The 18,757-nt window shown below is 44.7% G+C and overlaps 2 protein-coding genes across 2 annotated transcripts; both read right to left on the bottom strand.

The window, feature by feature from the left end:
• Positions 1–6,158: 6,158 nt before the first annotated feature.
• LOC113030949 (olfactory receptor 1500-like) lies at positions 6,159–7,136 on the bottom strand. Its single transcript, XM_026182760.1, has one exon. It carries the CDS (start codon positions 7,134–7,136, stop codon positions 6,159–6,161), a length of 978 nt encoding a protein of 325 aa, XP_026038545.1.
• Positions 7,137–15,144: 8,008 nt separating this feature from the next.
• Positions 15,145–16,125, bottom strand: LOC113030945 (olfactory receptor 1500-like). Its single transcript, XM_026182748.1, has one exon. The coding sequence runs from the start codon at positions 16,123–16,125 to the stop codon at positions 15,145–15,147; it is 981 nt and encodes a 326-aa protein (XP_026038533.1).
• Between the last annotated feature and the right edge of the window lie 2,632 nt (positions 16,126–18,757).

The raw sequence follows: 18,757 nt of genomic DNA, 5'->3' as shown, positions 1-18,757 counted from the left end.
AAGTACACACGCTTACAGACGAGCAGGTTAAAATGCAATCCGACATCCAGTCCCTTCAACCCTCGGCGGAGTCAGAACCCGCCGCCAGTAGTTCACCTCAGCCCGTGGCAGATCCCGAGCCCCAGCGAGCTTACCTGTTCCGCGACGCAGCTTCCCCGGAGCCGGAGCCGTGCGCAGGTGACCCGGGGGCCTGTAGCGGTTTTCTTTTACAGTGTGAGCTGGCGTTCGGGCGTTCGCCCCGCTCTTTCGTTTTAGACACAGTTCGAGTTTCCTATATACCGTATTTTCACAACCATAAGACGCACCGTACTAAAAGGTGCAGTCTCAGTTATGTGTGCCATTACTGTATTTAACACACACATAAGGCGCACCTGATTATAGGGCGCATACAAGTATCAGTGTTTAAAAATAAAGCGGGAGCAAAACTGAGTTTGGTACTCACATTTTTATTACCGGTAATCGTCATCATCATCAGCATACAAGTGTGCGTATTTAAAAATGAAGCGGGAGCAAAACTGAGTTAGGTACTCACATTTTTATGCAGACATGTTAGCCCAAGCATCTACAATCCATTCGCAAATTGTGGCGTAACTCGCCCGGCGCTGCCTTCCACTCTTAGTGAAACTGTGGTCTCCATCGGTCATCCATCGCTCCCACGCCGCTCGCAGCCTTACTTTGAACGGCCGGTTCACATCGATGTCCAGCGGTTGGAGTTCCTTTGTCAGGCCTCCCGGAATGACAGCAAGCTCACAGTTCATTTGTTTCACTTGTTTTTTCACATCGGCTGTGAGATGGGCACGCATAGAGTCACAGATCAACAGCGATGGTGATGCGTGGAAAAAAACCACCTGGTCTCCTTACATACACCTCCCTCAGCCAGTCTTTCATCATTTTGTCATCCATCCAGCCCTTTTCATTTGCCTTGATGATTCCTGCTGGAAACTTCTCTTTAGGCAAAGTCTTTCTCTTAAAAATCACCATAGGCGGCAGTTTCTGTCCATTAGCATGGCAGCCAAGCACAACAGTAAAAGAAGACTTTTCGTGCCCCGTTGTGCGTATCGCTACCGTGCTGGTCCCCTTCTTCTCCACAGTGTGACTCACCGGGATGTCGAAAGTGAGCGGCACCTCGTCCATGTTAGTGATGTGGCTGGGCTGGATGTGTTTGTCGGCGATGTGTTTGCTGCAGTAGGAGCGGAAGATGGCCAGCTTTTCATTATAATCCGCTGGAAGTTGCTGCGCTACCGTAGTCCTGGTCCGGATGGAAAAATGGCACCGTTTCATGAAACGAAAGCACCAAGACGGACCTCCTCGGAAATGTTCAATTTTCATTTCTTCTGCTAGCGAAACTGCTTTTAGTTGAATGGTGACCGTCGAAACGCTTCTCCCACTCATTCTTTGCTCGATGATCCACTGCTCGAGTCTTTCCTCCAACTCGGGCCACCTCGCCTTATGTCCGCGGAAACTCAGCTGCGTCTTCTTGACCTGTCGGAGCTTGTTTTCCAGCTTCCTCCACTTGCAAACCATTGATTCATTAATCTTGAATTCTCTCACGGCTGCTCGATTTCCATGTTCCTCCGCGTAGCTGATGGCCTTCAGTTTAAACTGTGCTTCATAAGCGTGTCTCTTTGCCATTTTCAGGGTTGTTAAAACAACGATGTTCCGCATAATGCACATACCTGTCCCGGTATATACGATCAACGCCCACACTTCACCCTTTAGCGTTCTCATGGTGTTCTCTACTACGTCCTCCTTACAACACACAGGGCGCACTGCACTACAGGGCGCGCCGCACTTTTTAAAGAAAATCTAAGGCTTTTATGTGCGCCTTATAGTTGTGGAAATACGGTAATAGGTAAACTACGCGACCAAGCCCTAAATTGGGCCGAGGCATACCTGAGCGTACACCCGTTGCCGTCTTGTAGCTATGATGCCTTTCTTGGCGAGTTCAAGAAGACTTTTGCTCACCCTATCTCGGTGGGCAGTGCGGTTCGGCGGCTGTTAAATCTCCGTCAGGGCTGCCGTAGCATCGCGGATTATTTGATTGACTTCCGCACTGCCGCGGCGGCAGTCGGCTGGCCCGATAAGGCCCTTCAGGGAGTCTATTTGCAGTCGCTGAACGAGCACATGAAGGATCAGCTAGCGTCCCGAGACGAACCTGTCACTTTCGAGGAGTTAGCCTCGCTCACGCTTCGCATTGACAACAGACTGCGGGAGCGAGAGAGAAACTCCAGTACCCGTCAGCCAGTGCGGCGTGTGTCCCCGGTTTTCATTTCCCCATCGCCGCTTCCGGTTCAGCCTTCGGCCACAGTCGCCGTGGAGAGGACTGAATCGGAACCAGAACCCATGCAGATCGGGTGATCCCGGTTGTCCCCGCAAGAGAGGGAGAGGCGTTGTCGCTCTCGCTCGTGTTTTTATTGTGGCTCCGCTGAGCATTTTATTTCCACCTGTCCCAAGAAAGGAAAAGGGGGCGCCCACCGGTAGGTCCGGGGATACGGGTGGGTGGTACCAATATTGATTCTAAGCCCCGTTTTTGTTGCCGGTTACGCTCTTGCTCGGTTCTGCGACCCACACGTCCCAGGCATTAGTCGATTCGGGCGCCGAGCAAAGCCTCATTGATAAAGAATTAGCCAAGCAGCTGAATATTCCCCTTTTTGAGTTGGACTCTAGCATCCCAGTTAAAGCACTAGTAAACCAAGTTTTCTCTCACATCACTCACTGCACCGCACCTATTACTATAGTCACCTCAGGCAACCATAGGGACAGACTCCCCTTCTTGACATTCCACTCCCCCAGCACTCCCGTTATCCTTGGTTTCACCTGGCTAAAACTACATAACCCTCATCTGCACTGGGCAGGGCAGAAAGTTATAATTTGCAGCCCATTTTGCCATGCCAATTGTCTCGTCTCAGCCCCGCCGTCTGCCATTGTCGAGCTCGCACATGACGAAAGCGCCAACATAGACCTTTCTGTTATACCTTTGGTATACCATGACTTAAGGGAGGTTTTTAACAAAGACAAAGCTCAATCACTACCCCCGCACAGACCTTACAACTGTGCCATAGACCTGTTACCGGGTTCCACCCTACCTTCAAGCCGCCTCTACAACCTGACACGCCCCGAGAAGACAGCCATGGAAAAGTACATTCTCTGGCCGTGGGCATCATCAGACCCTCCTCTTCACCCATGGGGGCCGGATTTTTCTTTGTCGGTAAGAAGGACGGCCCTGTATCGATTTTAGGAGGCTTAATGACATAACGATAAAAAACAAATACCCCTTACCGCTGATCAGTTCCGCCTTCGAGACGGTCCATGGTGCCTCCATTTTCACAAAATTAGACCTCAGAAATGCGTACCACCTCGTCAGAATCAGGGAGGGCAATGAGTGGAAAACCACCTTTAACACTCATTTGGGGCACTTTGAATATCTAGTGATGCCTTTCGGTCTCACAAATGCCCCAGCGGTTTTCCAAAATCTGGTGAATGATGTACTGCGAGATTTCCTCGACCGTTTTGTCTTCGTTTATCTCGACGACATCCTGATTTTTTCCAAAAACCTGGAGGAGCACCAAACGCATGTCCGAGCCGTGTGACAACGGTTGCTGGAGAATAAACTGTACGTTAAGGCGGAGAAATGTGAATTCCACTCCCTTTCCGTCTCGTTCCTGGGCTACATCCTTGGGGGGGCAGGTGAAGACAGACCCGGCTAAAATACAGGCAGTCGTGCAATGGCCCATTCCAACGTCCCGGAGTCTTCTGTAGCGTTTCTTGGGCTTCGCAAACTTTTACCGCCGCTTCATCAGAAACTACAGCCAAGTAGCAGCACTGCTGACCCAGCTAACATCTTCAAAGCTCCCTTTCATTTAGGGTCCGGAAGCAGGAGCTGCTTTCTCCAAGTTAAAGGAACTGTTTACCTCAGCGCCGATTTTAATTCACCCCGACCCCAAGAAGCCATTTATAGTTGAGGTGGATGCGTCTGACGTCGGGGTAGGAGCGGTATTGTCACAGTGCTCTGGCACGGCGTCCAAACTTCACCCGTGCGCCTTTTTTTCCCTGTCGCTTATCACCGCTGAGCAGAATTACGACGTGGGTGAAAGGGAACTGTTGGCCATGAAACTGGCCTTAGAGGAGTGGCGGCACTATCTCAAGGGAGCGGAACACCCATTCATAGTGTGGACTGATCACAAAAACTTGACTTACCTTCGTACAGCCAAGAGACTGAATTCACGTCAAGCTCGCTGGTCCATGTTTTTCAGTAGGTTTAACTTCTCGATCTCTTACCGCCCAGGGTCCCGCAACGTGAAACCGCAAATCTAACACGCAACGCCCGGCTTGGTTGTTGCAGCCTCTCTCCATTCCACGGCATCCCTGGTTGCATATTTCTTTGGATTTTGTTACTGTTCTACCGGTTTCTTCTGGCAAGACCGCAATCCTCACTGTGATTGACAGATTTTCCAAGGCAGCTCACTTCATTGCCCTCGACAAACACATCCACTGAAACTGCTAATCTGCTAGTTGACCATGTTTTTAGGCTGCACGGGATACCCACTGAGATCGTCTCTGACAGAGGACCGCAATTCACGTCGCAGGTCTGGAGGGCGTTTTGTACATCCTTAGGAACAAAACCCTGTTTGAGCTCAGGACACCATCCTCAGACTAACGGTCAGACAGAACGCCTCAACCAGGAATTGGAGGCCACCCTCCGCTGAGTCACTGCCTCCAACCCTGCTTCCTGGTCATCGTTATAAACACTGGAAATTAGATTTAAAATATTTTCTACTTGTAAGTGTATTACTCCAGCACAATTGTGTTCACAATAAAATGTTCACACATTATTTTTAGGATTTTTATACATTACATTTTAAATAGTCTCACTTTTCACCACCAATTATAAAATGTTATATTGTTATTATGAGACATGAAACATTGTTGTCCTTTGTTACTGAAAGACTGACTGTGATTCTATTACCAGCAAATTACATATTACAGTATGTGAGCTAACACACTTGGTTAGACCTCGCTCTTGTACAGACTGGTGAGATTTTCTTTTATACCCCTTGAAGAGTACCCAGTGTGTAGAGTCTACACTTTGAGTTTACACTTTGGGTGGTTTGTTACTACTAACGGCAAATCACTCAGAAACCCTACATTGTAATCTGATTACCGGATAGCAATTGGCCTGTTCAGTACTGCTGATTCCTCCTGTGCTTTTTAAACTTTTTTTCACCAATGTTTTTTAATTTATTAGTGAGTGAATATGAATTTTCTCATAAATATAAAGAATACGACTCATAGTCTCAACTTAACCACATGGTCTTTCACTTTTATTAGCCCTGTGTTCCCTCTGTAATCAAACCATGTGATTATATTGTTATAAGTAGAATTTACTCAATCGGGTCACTACACAATGATTCAGCCACAAAAAATAACATTTCTGGGTTTCTACCAGTTTAGTCAGTCCTTTACATTATATTTACATTTTGGTTGGACATTCTTTGAAACTCTAATCAAAGGCGGCCCATATCCACATAGAAGCTGGAAGAAAGAGAAGTTGGAAGGCTTCCTGACATATTCTCATAGCAGAAAATTATCTATTTAAACAGTCATTAAAATGTATTTCTGTAGTTATATAGTAGCTTTACTGAATCTCACTTTGAAAAAAAACAAAAACAAGCATATGTCATGCTGCAATGCATATTTCTCAGAAAGGCAACCCTTACATTTGGCTAAAGATAAATGTGATTAGTTATCACTATCACCTCACAGCATAAAGGTCCCTACTTTGAATCTAATCTTTCACCTTCCCATGCTTTCCCTGTTTGTGCATGACTTGTCAACAGGCTTTATTTTATTTTATTTTATTTATGATAAACTCCTAAGCTTTCACGTTCATAAACTGACCCATAGTTGTGAATAAGTATCTGTATGTCTCTCTGTGTTGGTCTTAACAGTAACAATTACAGTTGCTTAAAAAATTACAAATCACAAATCTTTGCTACAGGATGTGTTTTCAAATCAATCACACACTGCCCCCTGAAGTGTGACATTTGTAATTTGGGTTCTATTTGGAAGTACTTAAACATACTTGAACATTTTTATTTTATTTTATATGCATTCCTTAAATTAACAAAGGGGTAAAAATATTTATGCCAAATTTATTCTTACTTTTTAAATTTGACTTTTCTATTTTTGTAGTGTGTTGTGATTCTTCCCTTTAACTTTTTTAGAGATTCTTTGATTTCTTGTGTCTGAAGAACATATATGATAGGGTTCAGCATTGGAGGAAAGACTGATGTCAGAGACAGGTTTATGATTCTGGCATTTGGCTCTATGTTTAAACGTAGAGTGATTAATATTGGGAGGAAATAGATTGCCACTAATGAAAGATGAGCTGTGCAGGTTTTAAAGCCCTTCATTCTTTCTCGAACTGTGGCTACCTTAGCTAAAGCATAGCTTATACTCAGATAACTCAACAAAACAAACAAAAGAGGAATCCAAAGAATAAGAGCTGGCAAAATCCAAGCAGTTATATCGCTGGGTGTATAATCATTGCATGCAAGCCGGTATATCTGACCATGGTCACAAAAAAAGCTTTTAATAACGACTGACTCACAGAGGGAAAGCCTTGTAAGAAGGCCAGTTGCAATAAGTACAACAATAATGACAAACACCCAGAAAGAGGCAATTAAACAGAACATGAACTTTTGAGTCACCTTCAGTTGATAATGCAGTGGGTAAACGATCGCCATAACTCTGTCATATGACAGTGCAACCAGATTTAGAGCTTGCATCGAAAGGAATACATAGCAGAAAAACAGGAATGTCAAGCAGTCATTATAGGAAATGTGAGGGTGATTAAACAAAAAGATATCGAGAACCTTTGGCACCATGGCAGAGTTACCTAACAGATCAACCAATGCAAGATTGAAAACTGCAATATATTTCGGTGTTCTTAGATTGTGATCCAAATATATTGCGGCCATGACAGCTGTGTTTGCCAGGACAGAAATAATATAAACAAAAAACAGAAAGGCATAATAATATTTTATATTAGGAATGCCAATAAATCCACTTATAATGAAAAATGCAGGACGCAAAAAAGTGATATTTTTTCCAAGTGCAGAGTTGAAAAGATCCATTGGCAAAAAATCTTAGAGTCTTATATTGCCTAAGCTGTGATAATGCAGACAGCAGTACTGCACATCATGATTCTGTTATGCAAACTGGAGTACCCCAGATGATGAAGTTCTAGCTGGTCCCCTCAGTGTTTATATTTATCAAACCAATAGCTACTCTGGTTTGATAGCTGGTGTGTGTGTGTGTGTGTGTGTGTGTGTGTGTGTGTGTGTGTGTGTGTGTGTGTGTGTGTGTGTTATCAGTGGGGGTGAGGTGGGTGGGTGGTGGGAGGTAGTTTCACATGTTGCTTTTTTCCTTTGTTGTTTGATATTGGTTTTTAAATGTTCAGCATTTTTCAATAATTCAAAATTTATACTGTGCCAATATGTTACAAAGTGAGAGGTCTGAACTGCCAGAACAGTTTAAAACCTGGACTCTTGCTCTATGTAGCAATGCTGTTGCACTACTTGTCACAATGACTCTGTGTGGCAGGCAGTGTATGGGCCCTAATGCAGGACTTGGATGCAGAACTAAACTCAAAAGTCATCTTTATTGCTGGAACCTTTCAAAAAACAAAGTAAAGCTGGGTTAAAGTTGGGCCCAAGTCAATTTCACTCACATTTGTGGAGGAATGTGGAGAGACAGTATCAATTGCTGCAGTTGGGGAGCAGTCTCTGCAGGCGGTGAGATGTGCAGAGACAGAATATCCAGGGTGAGCCACACCCTGGATATTCTGGGACAGCAAATGCCTCCAACAAGCTCAAGCGTGAAACCTCTGATGAACAGGTAGGCATCTTCGAAGCAGTAGTTCTTTCACTAGGCTGAAGTGATACACCATTATTGGGAAGTGGGAAGGAAAAACTCCCTTTTAACAGGAAAAAATCCTCAGACAGAAGGGAAGGTCAGCCATCTGCTGCGACTGGCTGGAGGTGAGCAGAGGAACAGTAGACAAAACCAGACTGTAGAAGCAAGCCAGAGATTAATAATAACTAATGATTAAATGCAAAGTTGTGTATAAACAGTCAGTCAAAAAAGATGAGGAAAAAGAAATAGTGCATCTCAGGAACCCCCCCCAGAAGCCCAGGACTTTTAAGGGTGGATATCAAGGTCACCCACTCCCATTCTATGATATGGTACCATGAGGCCTTTAAGATAAGATGGGTTCAGATTTGTCATGGTCTGGGTGGTTACCTGCAGGTCTCCAACAGCGGCTCCTCCTCCTTTAGGCAGAGATTGGTTGCTCCTCCCTGGCTGACCACCTGTGGGCAATTATTCCGGCAGCATATAAGACCTGCGCACTCAACCGTTCATCGTCTGAGTATCTGCTATCCCCATGTTAGTCAAGTGGAGTGTGATTGCTTTGTCCAGAACCCGTGTGACGACTTACCTGTTTTTCTTGTCCTCAGAGGTAGCTCCTGGAGTGGAGGTCTCGCCTCCACCTCATCCACCAGGATCGCCGATTGTCTGCTGGATCCCGTTGACTGTGCCCTCTCCTCTCATTACAGTGCCCCGGCCACTTCATAGCCCAGTTTCCACCTCTCCACTGCCTCAGCTGTTCAGCTGCACCCTAGAGTTGTCTAGGTCACCCTTAGTTAACTTAGTTTTTCTGCGCGCCTCTAGTGTGGTGGCGTCGTGTTGTTTTGCTGGTGTTTAACTGTGGGGGGAAATAAACCTTCTGTTCACTTACCGTCTCGCTTCCGGTTTGGTTTCTGCACTTGTGTCCATCTCTGTTACCTCGCGCCGTTCGGCCGTGACAGTATACTCAGGACAGTTTTATGGACACAGCAGACCCAACCCGTGTAGCGATAAGTAAGCAGGGGGCTATCATCGGTAGTCACGAACAGACGCTGCAGTATCTCCTAGCCCAAGTACACACGCTTACAGACGAGCAGGTTAAAATGCAATCCGACATCCAGTCCCTTCAACCCTCGGCGGAGTCAGAACCCGCCGCCAGTAGTTCACCTCAGCCCGTGGCAGATCCCGAGCCCCAGCGAGCTTACCTGTTCCGCGACGCAGCTTCCCCAGAGCCGGAGCCGTGCGCAGGTGACCCGGGGGCCTGTAGCGGTTTTCTTTTACAGTGTGAGCTGGCGTTCGGGCGTTCGCCCCGCTCTTTCGTTTTAGACACAGTTCGAGTTTCCTATATACCGTATTTTCACAACCATAAGACGCACCGTACTAAAAGGCGCAGTCTCAGTTATGTGTGCCATTACTGTATTTAACACACACATAAGGCGCACCTGATTATAGGGCGCATACAAGTATCAGTGTTTAAAAATAAAGCGGGAGCAAAACTGAGTTTGGTACTCACATTTTTATTACCGGTAATCGTCATCATCATCAGCATACAAGTGTGCGTATTTAAAAATGAAGCGGGAGCAAAACTGAGTTAGGTACTCACATTTTTATGCAGACATGTTAGCCCAAGCATCTACAATCCATTCGCAAATTGTGGCGTAACTCGCCCGGCGCTGCCTTCCACTCTTAGTGAAACTGTGGTCTCCATCGGTCATCCATCGCTCCCACGCCGCTCACAGCCTTACTTTGAACGGCCGGTTCACATCGATGTCCAGCGGTTGGAGTTCCTTTGTCAGGCCTCCCGGAATGACAGCAAGCTCACAGTTCATTTGTTTCACTTGTTTTTTCACATCGGCTGTGAGATGGGCACGCATAGAGTCACAGATCAACAGCGATGGTGATGCGTGGAAAAAAACCACCTGGTCTCCTTACATACACCGCCCTCAGCCAGTCTTTCATCATTTTGTCATCCATCCAGCCCTTTTCATTTGCCTTGATGATTCCTGCTGGAAACTTCTCTTTAGGCAAAGTCTTTCTCTTAAAAATCACCATAGGCGGCAGTTTCTGTCCATTAGCATGGCAGCCAAGCACAACAGTAAAAGAAGACTTTTTGTGCCCCGTTGTGCGTATCGCTACCGTGCTGGTCCCCTTCTTCTCCACAGTGTGACTCACCGGGATGTCGAAAGTGAGCGGCACCTCGTCCATGTTAGTGATGTGGCTGGGCTGGATGTGTTTGTCGGCGATGTGTTTGCTGCAGTAGGAGCGGAAGATGGCCAGCTTTTCATTATAATCCGCTGGAAGTTGCTGCGCTACCGTAGTCCTGGTCCGGATGGAAAAATGGCACCGTTTCATGAAACGAAAGCACCAAGACGGACCTCCTCGGAAATGTTCAATTTTCATTTCTTCTGCTAGCGAAACTGCTTTTAGTCGAATGGTGACCGTCGAAACGCTTCTCCCACTCATTCCTTGCTCGATGATCCACCGCTCGAGTCTTTCCTCCAACTCGGGCCACCTCGCCTTATGTCCGCGGAAACTCAGCTGCGTCTTCTTGACCTGTCGGAGCTTGTTTTCCAGCTTCCTCCACTTGCAAACCATTGATTCATTAATCTTGAATTCTCTCGCGGCTGCTCGATTTCCATGTTCCTCTGCGTAGCTGATGGCCTTCAGTTTAAACTGTGCTTCATAAGCGTGTCTCTTTGCCATTTTCAGGGTTGTTAAAACAACGATGTTCCGCATAATGCACATACCTGTCCCGGTATATACGATCAACGCCCACACTTCACCCTTTAGCGTTCTCATGGTGTTCTCTACTACGTCCTCCTTACAACACACAGGGCGCACTGCACTACAGGGCGCGCCGCACTTTTTAAAGAAAATCTAAGGCTTTTATGTGCGCCTTATAGTTGTGGAAATACGGTAATAGGTAAACTACGCGACCAAGCCCTAAATTGGGCCGAGGCATACCTGAGCGTACACCCGTTGCCGTCTTGTAGCTATGATGCCTTTCTTGGCGAGTTCAAGAAGACTTTTGCTCACCCTATCTCGGTGGGCAGTGCGGTTCGGCGGCTGTTAAATCTCCGTCAGGGCTGCCGTAGCATCGCGGATTATTTGATTGACTTCCGCACTGCCGCGGCGGCAGTCGGCTGGCCCGATAAGGCCCTTCAGGGAGTCTATTTGCAGTCGCTGAACGAGCACATGAAGGATCAGCTAGCGTCCCGAGACGAACCTGTCACTTTCGAGGAGTTAGCCTCGCTCACGCTTCGCATTGACAACAGACTGCGGGAGCGAGAGAGGAACTCCAGTACCCGTCAGCCAGTGCGGCGTGTGTCCCCGGTTTTCATTTCCCCATCGCCGCTTCCGGTTCAGCCTTCGGCCACAGTCGCCGTGGAGAGGACTGAATCGGAACCAGAACCCATGCAGATCGGGTGATCCCGGTTGTCCCCGCAAGAGAGGGAGAGGCGTTGTCGCTCTCGCTCGTGTTTTTATTGTGGCTCCGCTGAGCATTTTATTTCCACCTGTCCCAAGAAAGGAAAAGGGGGCGCCCACCGGTAGGTCCGGGGATACGGGTGGGTGGTACCAATATTGATTCTAAGCCCCGTTTTTGTTGCCGGTTACGCTCTTGCTCGGTTCTGCGACCCACACGTCCCAGGCATTAGTCGATTCGGGCGCCGAGCAAAGCCTCATTGATAAAGAATTAGCCAAGCAGCTGAATATTCCCCTTTTTGAGTTGGACTCTAGCATCCCAGTTAAAGCACTAGTAAACCAAGTTTTCTCTCACATCACTCACTGCACCGCACCTATTACTATAGTCACCTCAGGCAACCATAGGGACAGACTCCCCTTCTTGACATTCCACTCCCCCAGCACTCCCGTTATCCTTGGTTTCACCTGGCTAAAACTACATAACCCTCATCTGCACTGGGCAGGGCAGAAAGTTATAATTTGCAGCCCATTTTGCCATGCCAATTGTCTCGTCTCAGCCCCGCCGTCTGCCATTGTCGAGCTCGCACATGACGAAAGCGCCAACATAGACCTTTCTGTTATACCTTTGGTATACCATGACTTAAGGGAGGTTTTTAACAAAGACAAAGCTCAATCACTACCCCCGCACAGACCTTACAACTGTGCCATAGACCTGTTACCGGGTTCCACCCTACCTTCAAGCCGCCTCTACAACCTGACACGCCCCGAGAAGACAGCCATGGAAAAGTACATTCTCTGGCCGTGGGCATCATCAGACCCTCCTCTTCACCCATGGGGGCCGGATTTTTCTTTGTCGGTAAGAAGGACGGCCCTGTATCGATTTTAGGAGGCTTAATGACATAACGATAAAAAACAAATACCCCTTACCGCTGATCAGTTCCGCCTTCGAGACGGTCCATGGTGCCTCCATTTTCACAAAATTAGACCTCAGAAATGCGTACCACCTCGTCAGAATCAGGGAGGGCAATGAGTGGAAAACCACCTTTAACACTCATTTGGGGCACTTTGAATATCTAGTGATGCCTTTCGGTCTCACAAATGCCCCAGCGGTTTTCCAAAATCTGGTGAATGATGTACTGCGAGATTTCCTCGACCGTTTTGTCTTCGTTTATCTCGACGACATCCTGATTTTTTCCAAAAACCTGGAGGAGCACCAAACGCATGTCCGAGCCGTGTGACAACGGTTGCTGGAGAATAAACTGTACGTTAAGGCGGAGAAATGTGAATTCCACTCCCTTTCCGTCTCGTTCCTGGGCTACATCCTTGGGGGGGCAGGTGAAGACAGACCCGGCTAAAATACAGGCAGTCGTGCAATGGCCCATTCCAACGTCCCGGAGTCTTCTGTAGCGTTTCTTGGGCTTCGCAAACTTTTACCGCCGCTTCATCAGAAACTACAGCCAAGTAGCAGCACTGCTGACCCAGCTAACATCTTCAAAGCTCCCTTTCATTTAGGGTCCGGAAGCAGGAGCTGCTTTCTCCAAGTTAAAGGAACTATTTACCTCAGCGCCGATTTTAATTCACCCCGACCCCAAGAAGCCATTTATAGTTGAGGTGGATGCGTCTGACGTCGGGGTAGGAGCGGTATTGTCACAGTGCTCTGGCACGGCGTCCAAACTTCACCCGTGCGCCTTTTTTTCCCTGTCGCTTATCACCGCTGAGCGGAATTACGATGTGGGTGAAAGGGAACTGTTGGCCATGAAACTGGCCTTAGAGGAGTGGCGGCACTATCTCGAGGGAGCGGAACACCCATTCATAGTGTGGACTGATCACAAAAACTTGACTTACCTTCGTACAGCCAAGAGACTGAATTCACGTCAAGCTCGCTGGTCCATGTTTTTCAGTAGGTTTAACTTCTCGATCTCTTACCGCCCAGGGTCCCGCAACGTGAAACCGCAAATCTAACACGCAATGCCCGGCTTGGTTGTTGCAGCCTCTCTCCATTCCACGGCATCCCTGGTTGCATATTTCTTTGGATTTTGTTACTGTTTTACCGGTTTCTTCTGGCAAGACCGCAATCCTCACTGTGATTGACAGATTTTCCAAGGCAGCTCACTTCATTGCCCTCGACAAACACATCCACTGAAACTGCTAATCTGCTAGTTGACCATGTTTTTAGGCTGCACGGGATACCCACTGAGATCGTCTCTGACAGAGGACCGCAATTCACGTCGCAGGTCTGGAGGGCGTTTTGTACATCCTTAGGAACAAAACCCTGTTTGAGCTCAGGACACCATCCTCAGACTAACGGTCAGACAGAACGCCTCAACCAGGAATTGGAGGCCACCCTCCGCTGAGTCACTGCCTCCAACCCTGCTTCCTGGTCATCGTTATAAACACTGGAAATTAGATTTAAAATATTTTCTACTTGTAAGTGTATTACTCCAGCACAATTGTGCTCACAATAAAATGTTCACACATTATTTTTAGGATTTTTATACATTACATTTTAAATAGTCTCACTTTTCACCACCAATTATAAAATGTTATATTGTTATTATGAGACATGAAACATTGTTGTCCTTTGTTACTGAAAGACTGACTGTGATTCTATTACCAGCAAATTACATATTACAGTATGTGAGCTAACACACTTGGTTAGACCTCGCTCTTGTACAGACTGGTGAGATTTTCTTTTATACCCCTTGAAGAGTACCCAGTGTGTAGAGTCTACACTTTGAGTTTACACTTTGGGTGGTTTGTTACTACTAACGGCAAATCACTCAGAAACCCTACATTGTAATCTGATTACCGGATAGCAATTGGCCTGTTCAGTACTGCTGATTCCTCCTGTGCTTTTTAAACTTTTTTTCACCAATGTTTTTTAATTTATTAGTGAGTGAATATGAATTTTCTCATAAATATAAAGAATACGACTCATAGTCTCAACTTAACCACATGGTCTTTCACTTTTATTAGCCCTGTGTTCCCTCTGTAATCAAACCATGTGATTATATTGTTATAAGTAGAATTTACTCAATCGGGTCACTACACAATGATTCAGCCACAAAAAATAACATTTCTGGGTTTCTACCAGTTTAGTCAGTCCTTTACATTATATTTACATTTTGGTTGGACATTCTTTGAAACACTAATCAAAGGCGGCCCATATCCACATAGAATCTGGAAGAAAGAGAAGTTGGAAGGCTTCCTGACATATTCTCATAGCAGAAAATTATCTATTTAAACAGTCATTAAAATGTATTTCTGTAGTTATATAGTAGCTTTACTGAATCTCACTTTGAAAAAAAAACCAAAAACAAGCATATGTCATGCTGCAATGCATATTTCTCAGAAAGGCAACCCTTACATTTGGCTAAAGATAAATGTGATTAGTTATCACTATCACCTCACAGCATAAAGGTCCCTACTTTGAATCTAATCTTTCACCTTTCCATGCTTTCCCTGTTTGTGCATGACTTGTCAACAGGCTTTATTTTATTTTATTTTATTTTATTTATGATAAACTCCTAAGCTTTCACGTTCATAAACTGACCCATAGTTGTGAATAAGTATCTGTATGTCTCTCTGTGTTGGTCCTAACAGTAACAATTACAGTTGATTAAAAAATTACAAATCACAAATCTTTGCTACAGGATGTGTTTTCAAATCAATCACACACTGCCCCGTGAAGTGTGACATTTGTAATTTGGGTTCTATTTGGAAGTACTTAAACATACTTGAACATTTTTATTTTATTTTATATGCATTCCTTAAATTAACAAAGGGGTAAAAATATTTATGCCAAATTTATTCTTACTTTTTAAATTTGACTTTTCTATTTTTGTAGTGTGTTGTGATTTTTAAGAACTTCTTCAGAGATTCTTTGATTTCTCGTGTCTGAAGAACATATATGATAGGGTTCAGCATTGGAGGAAAGACTGATGTCAGAGACAGGTTTATGATTCTGGCATGTGGCTCTATGTTTGCACGTAGAATAAATGTGATTAATATTGGGAGGAAATAGATTGCCACTAATGAAAGATGAGCTGTGCAGGTTTTAAAGCCCTTCATTCTTTCTCGAACTGTGGCTACCTTAGCTAAAGCATAGCCTATACTCAGATAACTCAACAAAACAAACAAAAGAGGAAGCCAAAGAATAAGAGCTGGCAAAATCCAAGCAGTTATATCGCTGGGTGTATAATCATTGCATGCAAGCCGGTATATCTGACCATGGTCACAAAAAAAGCTTTTAATAACGACTGACTCACAGAGGGAAAGCCTTGTAAGAAGGCCAGTTGCAATAAGTACAACAATAATGACAAACACCCAGAAAGAGGCAATTAAACAGAGCATGAACTTTTGAGTCACCTTCAGTTGATAATGCAGTGGGTAAACGATCGCCATAACTCTGTCATATGACAGTGCAACCAGATTTAGAGCTTGCATCGAAAGGAATACATAGCAGAAAAACAGGAATGTCAAGCAGTCATTATAGGAAATGTGAGGGTGATTAAACAAAAAGATATCGAGAACCTTTGGCACCATGGCAGAGTTACCTAACAGATCAACCAATGCAAGATTGAAAACTGCAATATATTTCGGTGTTCTTAGATTGTGATCCAAATATATTGTGGCCATGACAGCTGTGTTTGCCAGGACAGAAATAATATAAACAAAAAACAGAAAGGCATAATAATATTTTATATTAGGAATGCCAATAAATCCACTTATAATGAAAAATGCAGGACGCAAAAAAGTGATATTTTTTCCAAGTGCAGAGTTGAAAAGATCCATTGGCAAAAAATCTTAGAGTCTTATATTGCCTAAGCTGTGATAATGCAGACAGCAGTACTGCACATCATGATTCTGTTATGCAAACTGGAGTACCCCAGATGATGAAGTTCTAGCTGACTCCCTCAGCGTTTATATTTATCAAACCAATAGCTACTCTGGTTTGATAGCTGGTGTGTGTGTGTGTGTGTGTGTGTGTGTGTGTGTGTGTGTGTGTGTGTGTGTGTTATCAGTGGGGGTGAGCTGGGTGGGTGGTGGGAGGTAGTTTCACATGTTGCTTTTTTCCTTTGTTGTTTGATATAGGTTTTTAAATGTTCAGCATTTTTCAATAATTCAAAATTTATACTGTGCCAATATGTTACAAAGTGAGAGGTCTGAACTGCCAGAACAGTTTAAAACCTGGACTCTTGCTCTATGTAGCAATGCTGTTGCACTACTTGTCACAATGACTCTGTGTGGCAGGCAGTGTATGGGCCCTAATGCAGGACTTGGATGCAGAACTAAACTCAAAAGTCATCTTTATTGCTGGAACCTTTCAATAAACAAAGTAAAGCTGGGTTAAAGTTGAAGTTGGGCCCAAGTTCAATTCAATTCAATTCAATTCAATTGTATTTATATAGCGCCAAATCACAACAAAAGTCGCCTCAAGGCGCTTCATAGATACAGAGAAAAACCCAACAATCATATGACCCTCTATGAGCAAGCACTTTGGCGACAGTGGGAAGGAAAAACTCCCTTTTAACAGGAAGAAACCTCCGGCAGAACCAGGCTCAGGGAGGGGCGGCCATCTGCTGCGACCGGTTGGGGTGAGAGAAGGAAGACAGGATAAAAGACATGCTGTGGAAGAGAGACAGAGGTTAATAACAGATATGATTCAATGCAGAGAGGTCTGTTAATACATAGTGAGTGAGAAAGGTGACTGGAAAGGAAAAACTCAATGCATCATGGGAATCCCCCGGCAGCCTACGTCTATTGCAGCATAACTAAGGGAGGATTCAGGGTCACCTGGTCCAGCCCTAACTATATGCTTTAGCAAAAAGGAAAGTTTTAAGTCTAATCTTAAAAGTAGAGATAGTGTCTGTCTCCCGAATCCAAACTGGAAGCTGGTTCCACAGAAGAGGGGCCTGAAAACTGAAGGCTCTCCCTCCCATTCTACTTTTAAATACTCTAGGAACAACAAGCAGGCCTGCAGTGCGAGAGCGAAGTGCTCTAATAGGGTGATATGGTACTACAAGGTCATTAAGATAAGATGGGGCCTGATTATTTAAGACCTTGTATGTGAGGAGCAGGATTTTGAATTCAATTCTGGACTTAACAGGAAGCCAATGAAGGGAAGCCAAAACAGGAGAAATATGCTCTCTCTTTCTAGTCCCTGTCAGTACTCTTGCTGCAGCATTTTGGATTAGCTGAAGGCTTTTCAGTGAGTTTTTTGGACATCCTGATAAGAATGAATTACAGTAGTCCAGCCTGGAAGTAATAAATGCATGAACTAGTTTTTCAGCGTCACTCTGAGACAGGATATTTCTAATTTTAGAGATGTTGCGCAAATGGAAGAAAGCAGTCTTACATATTTGTTTAATATGTGCGTTGAAGGACATGTCCTGGTCAAAAATGACTCCAAGGTTCCTCACAGCGTTACTGGAGGCCAAGGTAATGCCATCCAGGGTAAGAATCTGGTTAGATACTATATTTCTAAGATTTTCAGGGCCGAGTACAATAACCTCAGTTTTATCTGAATTAAGAAGCAGAAAGTTAGCGGCCATCCAGGTCTTTATGTCTTTAAGACATTCATGCAGTTTAACTAATTGGTGTGTGTTATCTGGCTACATGGACAGATAGAGCTGGGTGTCATCAGCATAGCAGTGAAAATGTATGCTATGTCTTCTAATGATGCTGCCTAAGGGAAGCATGTATAATGTAAACAGAATTGGTCCTAGCACTGAACCCTGTGGAACTCCATAATTAACCTCAGTGTGTGAAGAGGACTCTCCATTTACATGCACAAATTGGAGTCTATTAGATAGATATGATACAAACTACTGCAGTGCAGTACCTGTAATACCTACAGCATGTTCTAATCGCTCTAATAACGTCAGACACATAAAAACCAAAATTTCCAGAAGCCTCGCAGTTTTGAACAAAGTGAAACAATTCCTTGATAAAGATGCACTTTGTACTCTGTACTGTACCCTGGTTCTTCCATATCTTACATATTGTGTGGAAGTGTGGGGAAATACATATAAAAATACAACTAATCCATTAGTCACAGTACAGAAACGAGCACTGCGTATTATTCACAAGGCTGGTTATCTAGATCATACTCACAAATTCTTTCTTCAGGCAAAGTTACTTAAATTCCAGGATCTGGTTAATTACAATACATCCATAATTTTGTATAAAGCTTTTACTAAACTTTTACCGGCAAATTTACAAACTAGATTTGAAATTCGAGAAAAGGTTTATAATGTGAGAGGCTTTGGAGAATTCAAATTACCCAGAACTCGAACAACCCGTAAAGGTTTTTGTGTGTCTGTATGTGGTGTGAAAATCTGGAACAGTCTGAGTTTACAATTGACACAATGCAAAAATATTCATAGATTTAAATTCCTCTACAAACAGTTGGTCTGGTCACAGT

The sequence above is a fragment of the Astatotilapia calliptera genome, chromosome 10 (genome assembly GCF_900246225.1).
Source record: "Astatotilapia calliptera chromosome 10, fAstCal1.2, whole genome shotgun sequence".
In the NCBI taxonomy this organism is placed as follows: Eukaryota; Metazoa; Chordata; class Actinopteri; order Cichliformes; family Cichlidae; genus Astatotilapia; species Astatotilapia calliptera.
This window is presented reverse-complemented; position numbering and strand designations above follow the sequence as displayed.

What these genes read in the sequence shown, in the direction of transcription:
- LOC113030949 (XM_026182760.1), bottom strand. Translation starts at nt 7,136, where the DNA reads ATGGATCTTTTCAACTCTGCACTTGGAAAAAATATCACTTTTTTGCGT.
- LOC113030945 (XM_026182748.1), bottom strand. Translation starts at nt 16,125, where the DNA reads ATGGATCTTTTCAACTCTGCACTTGGAAAAAATATCACTTTTTTGCGT.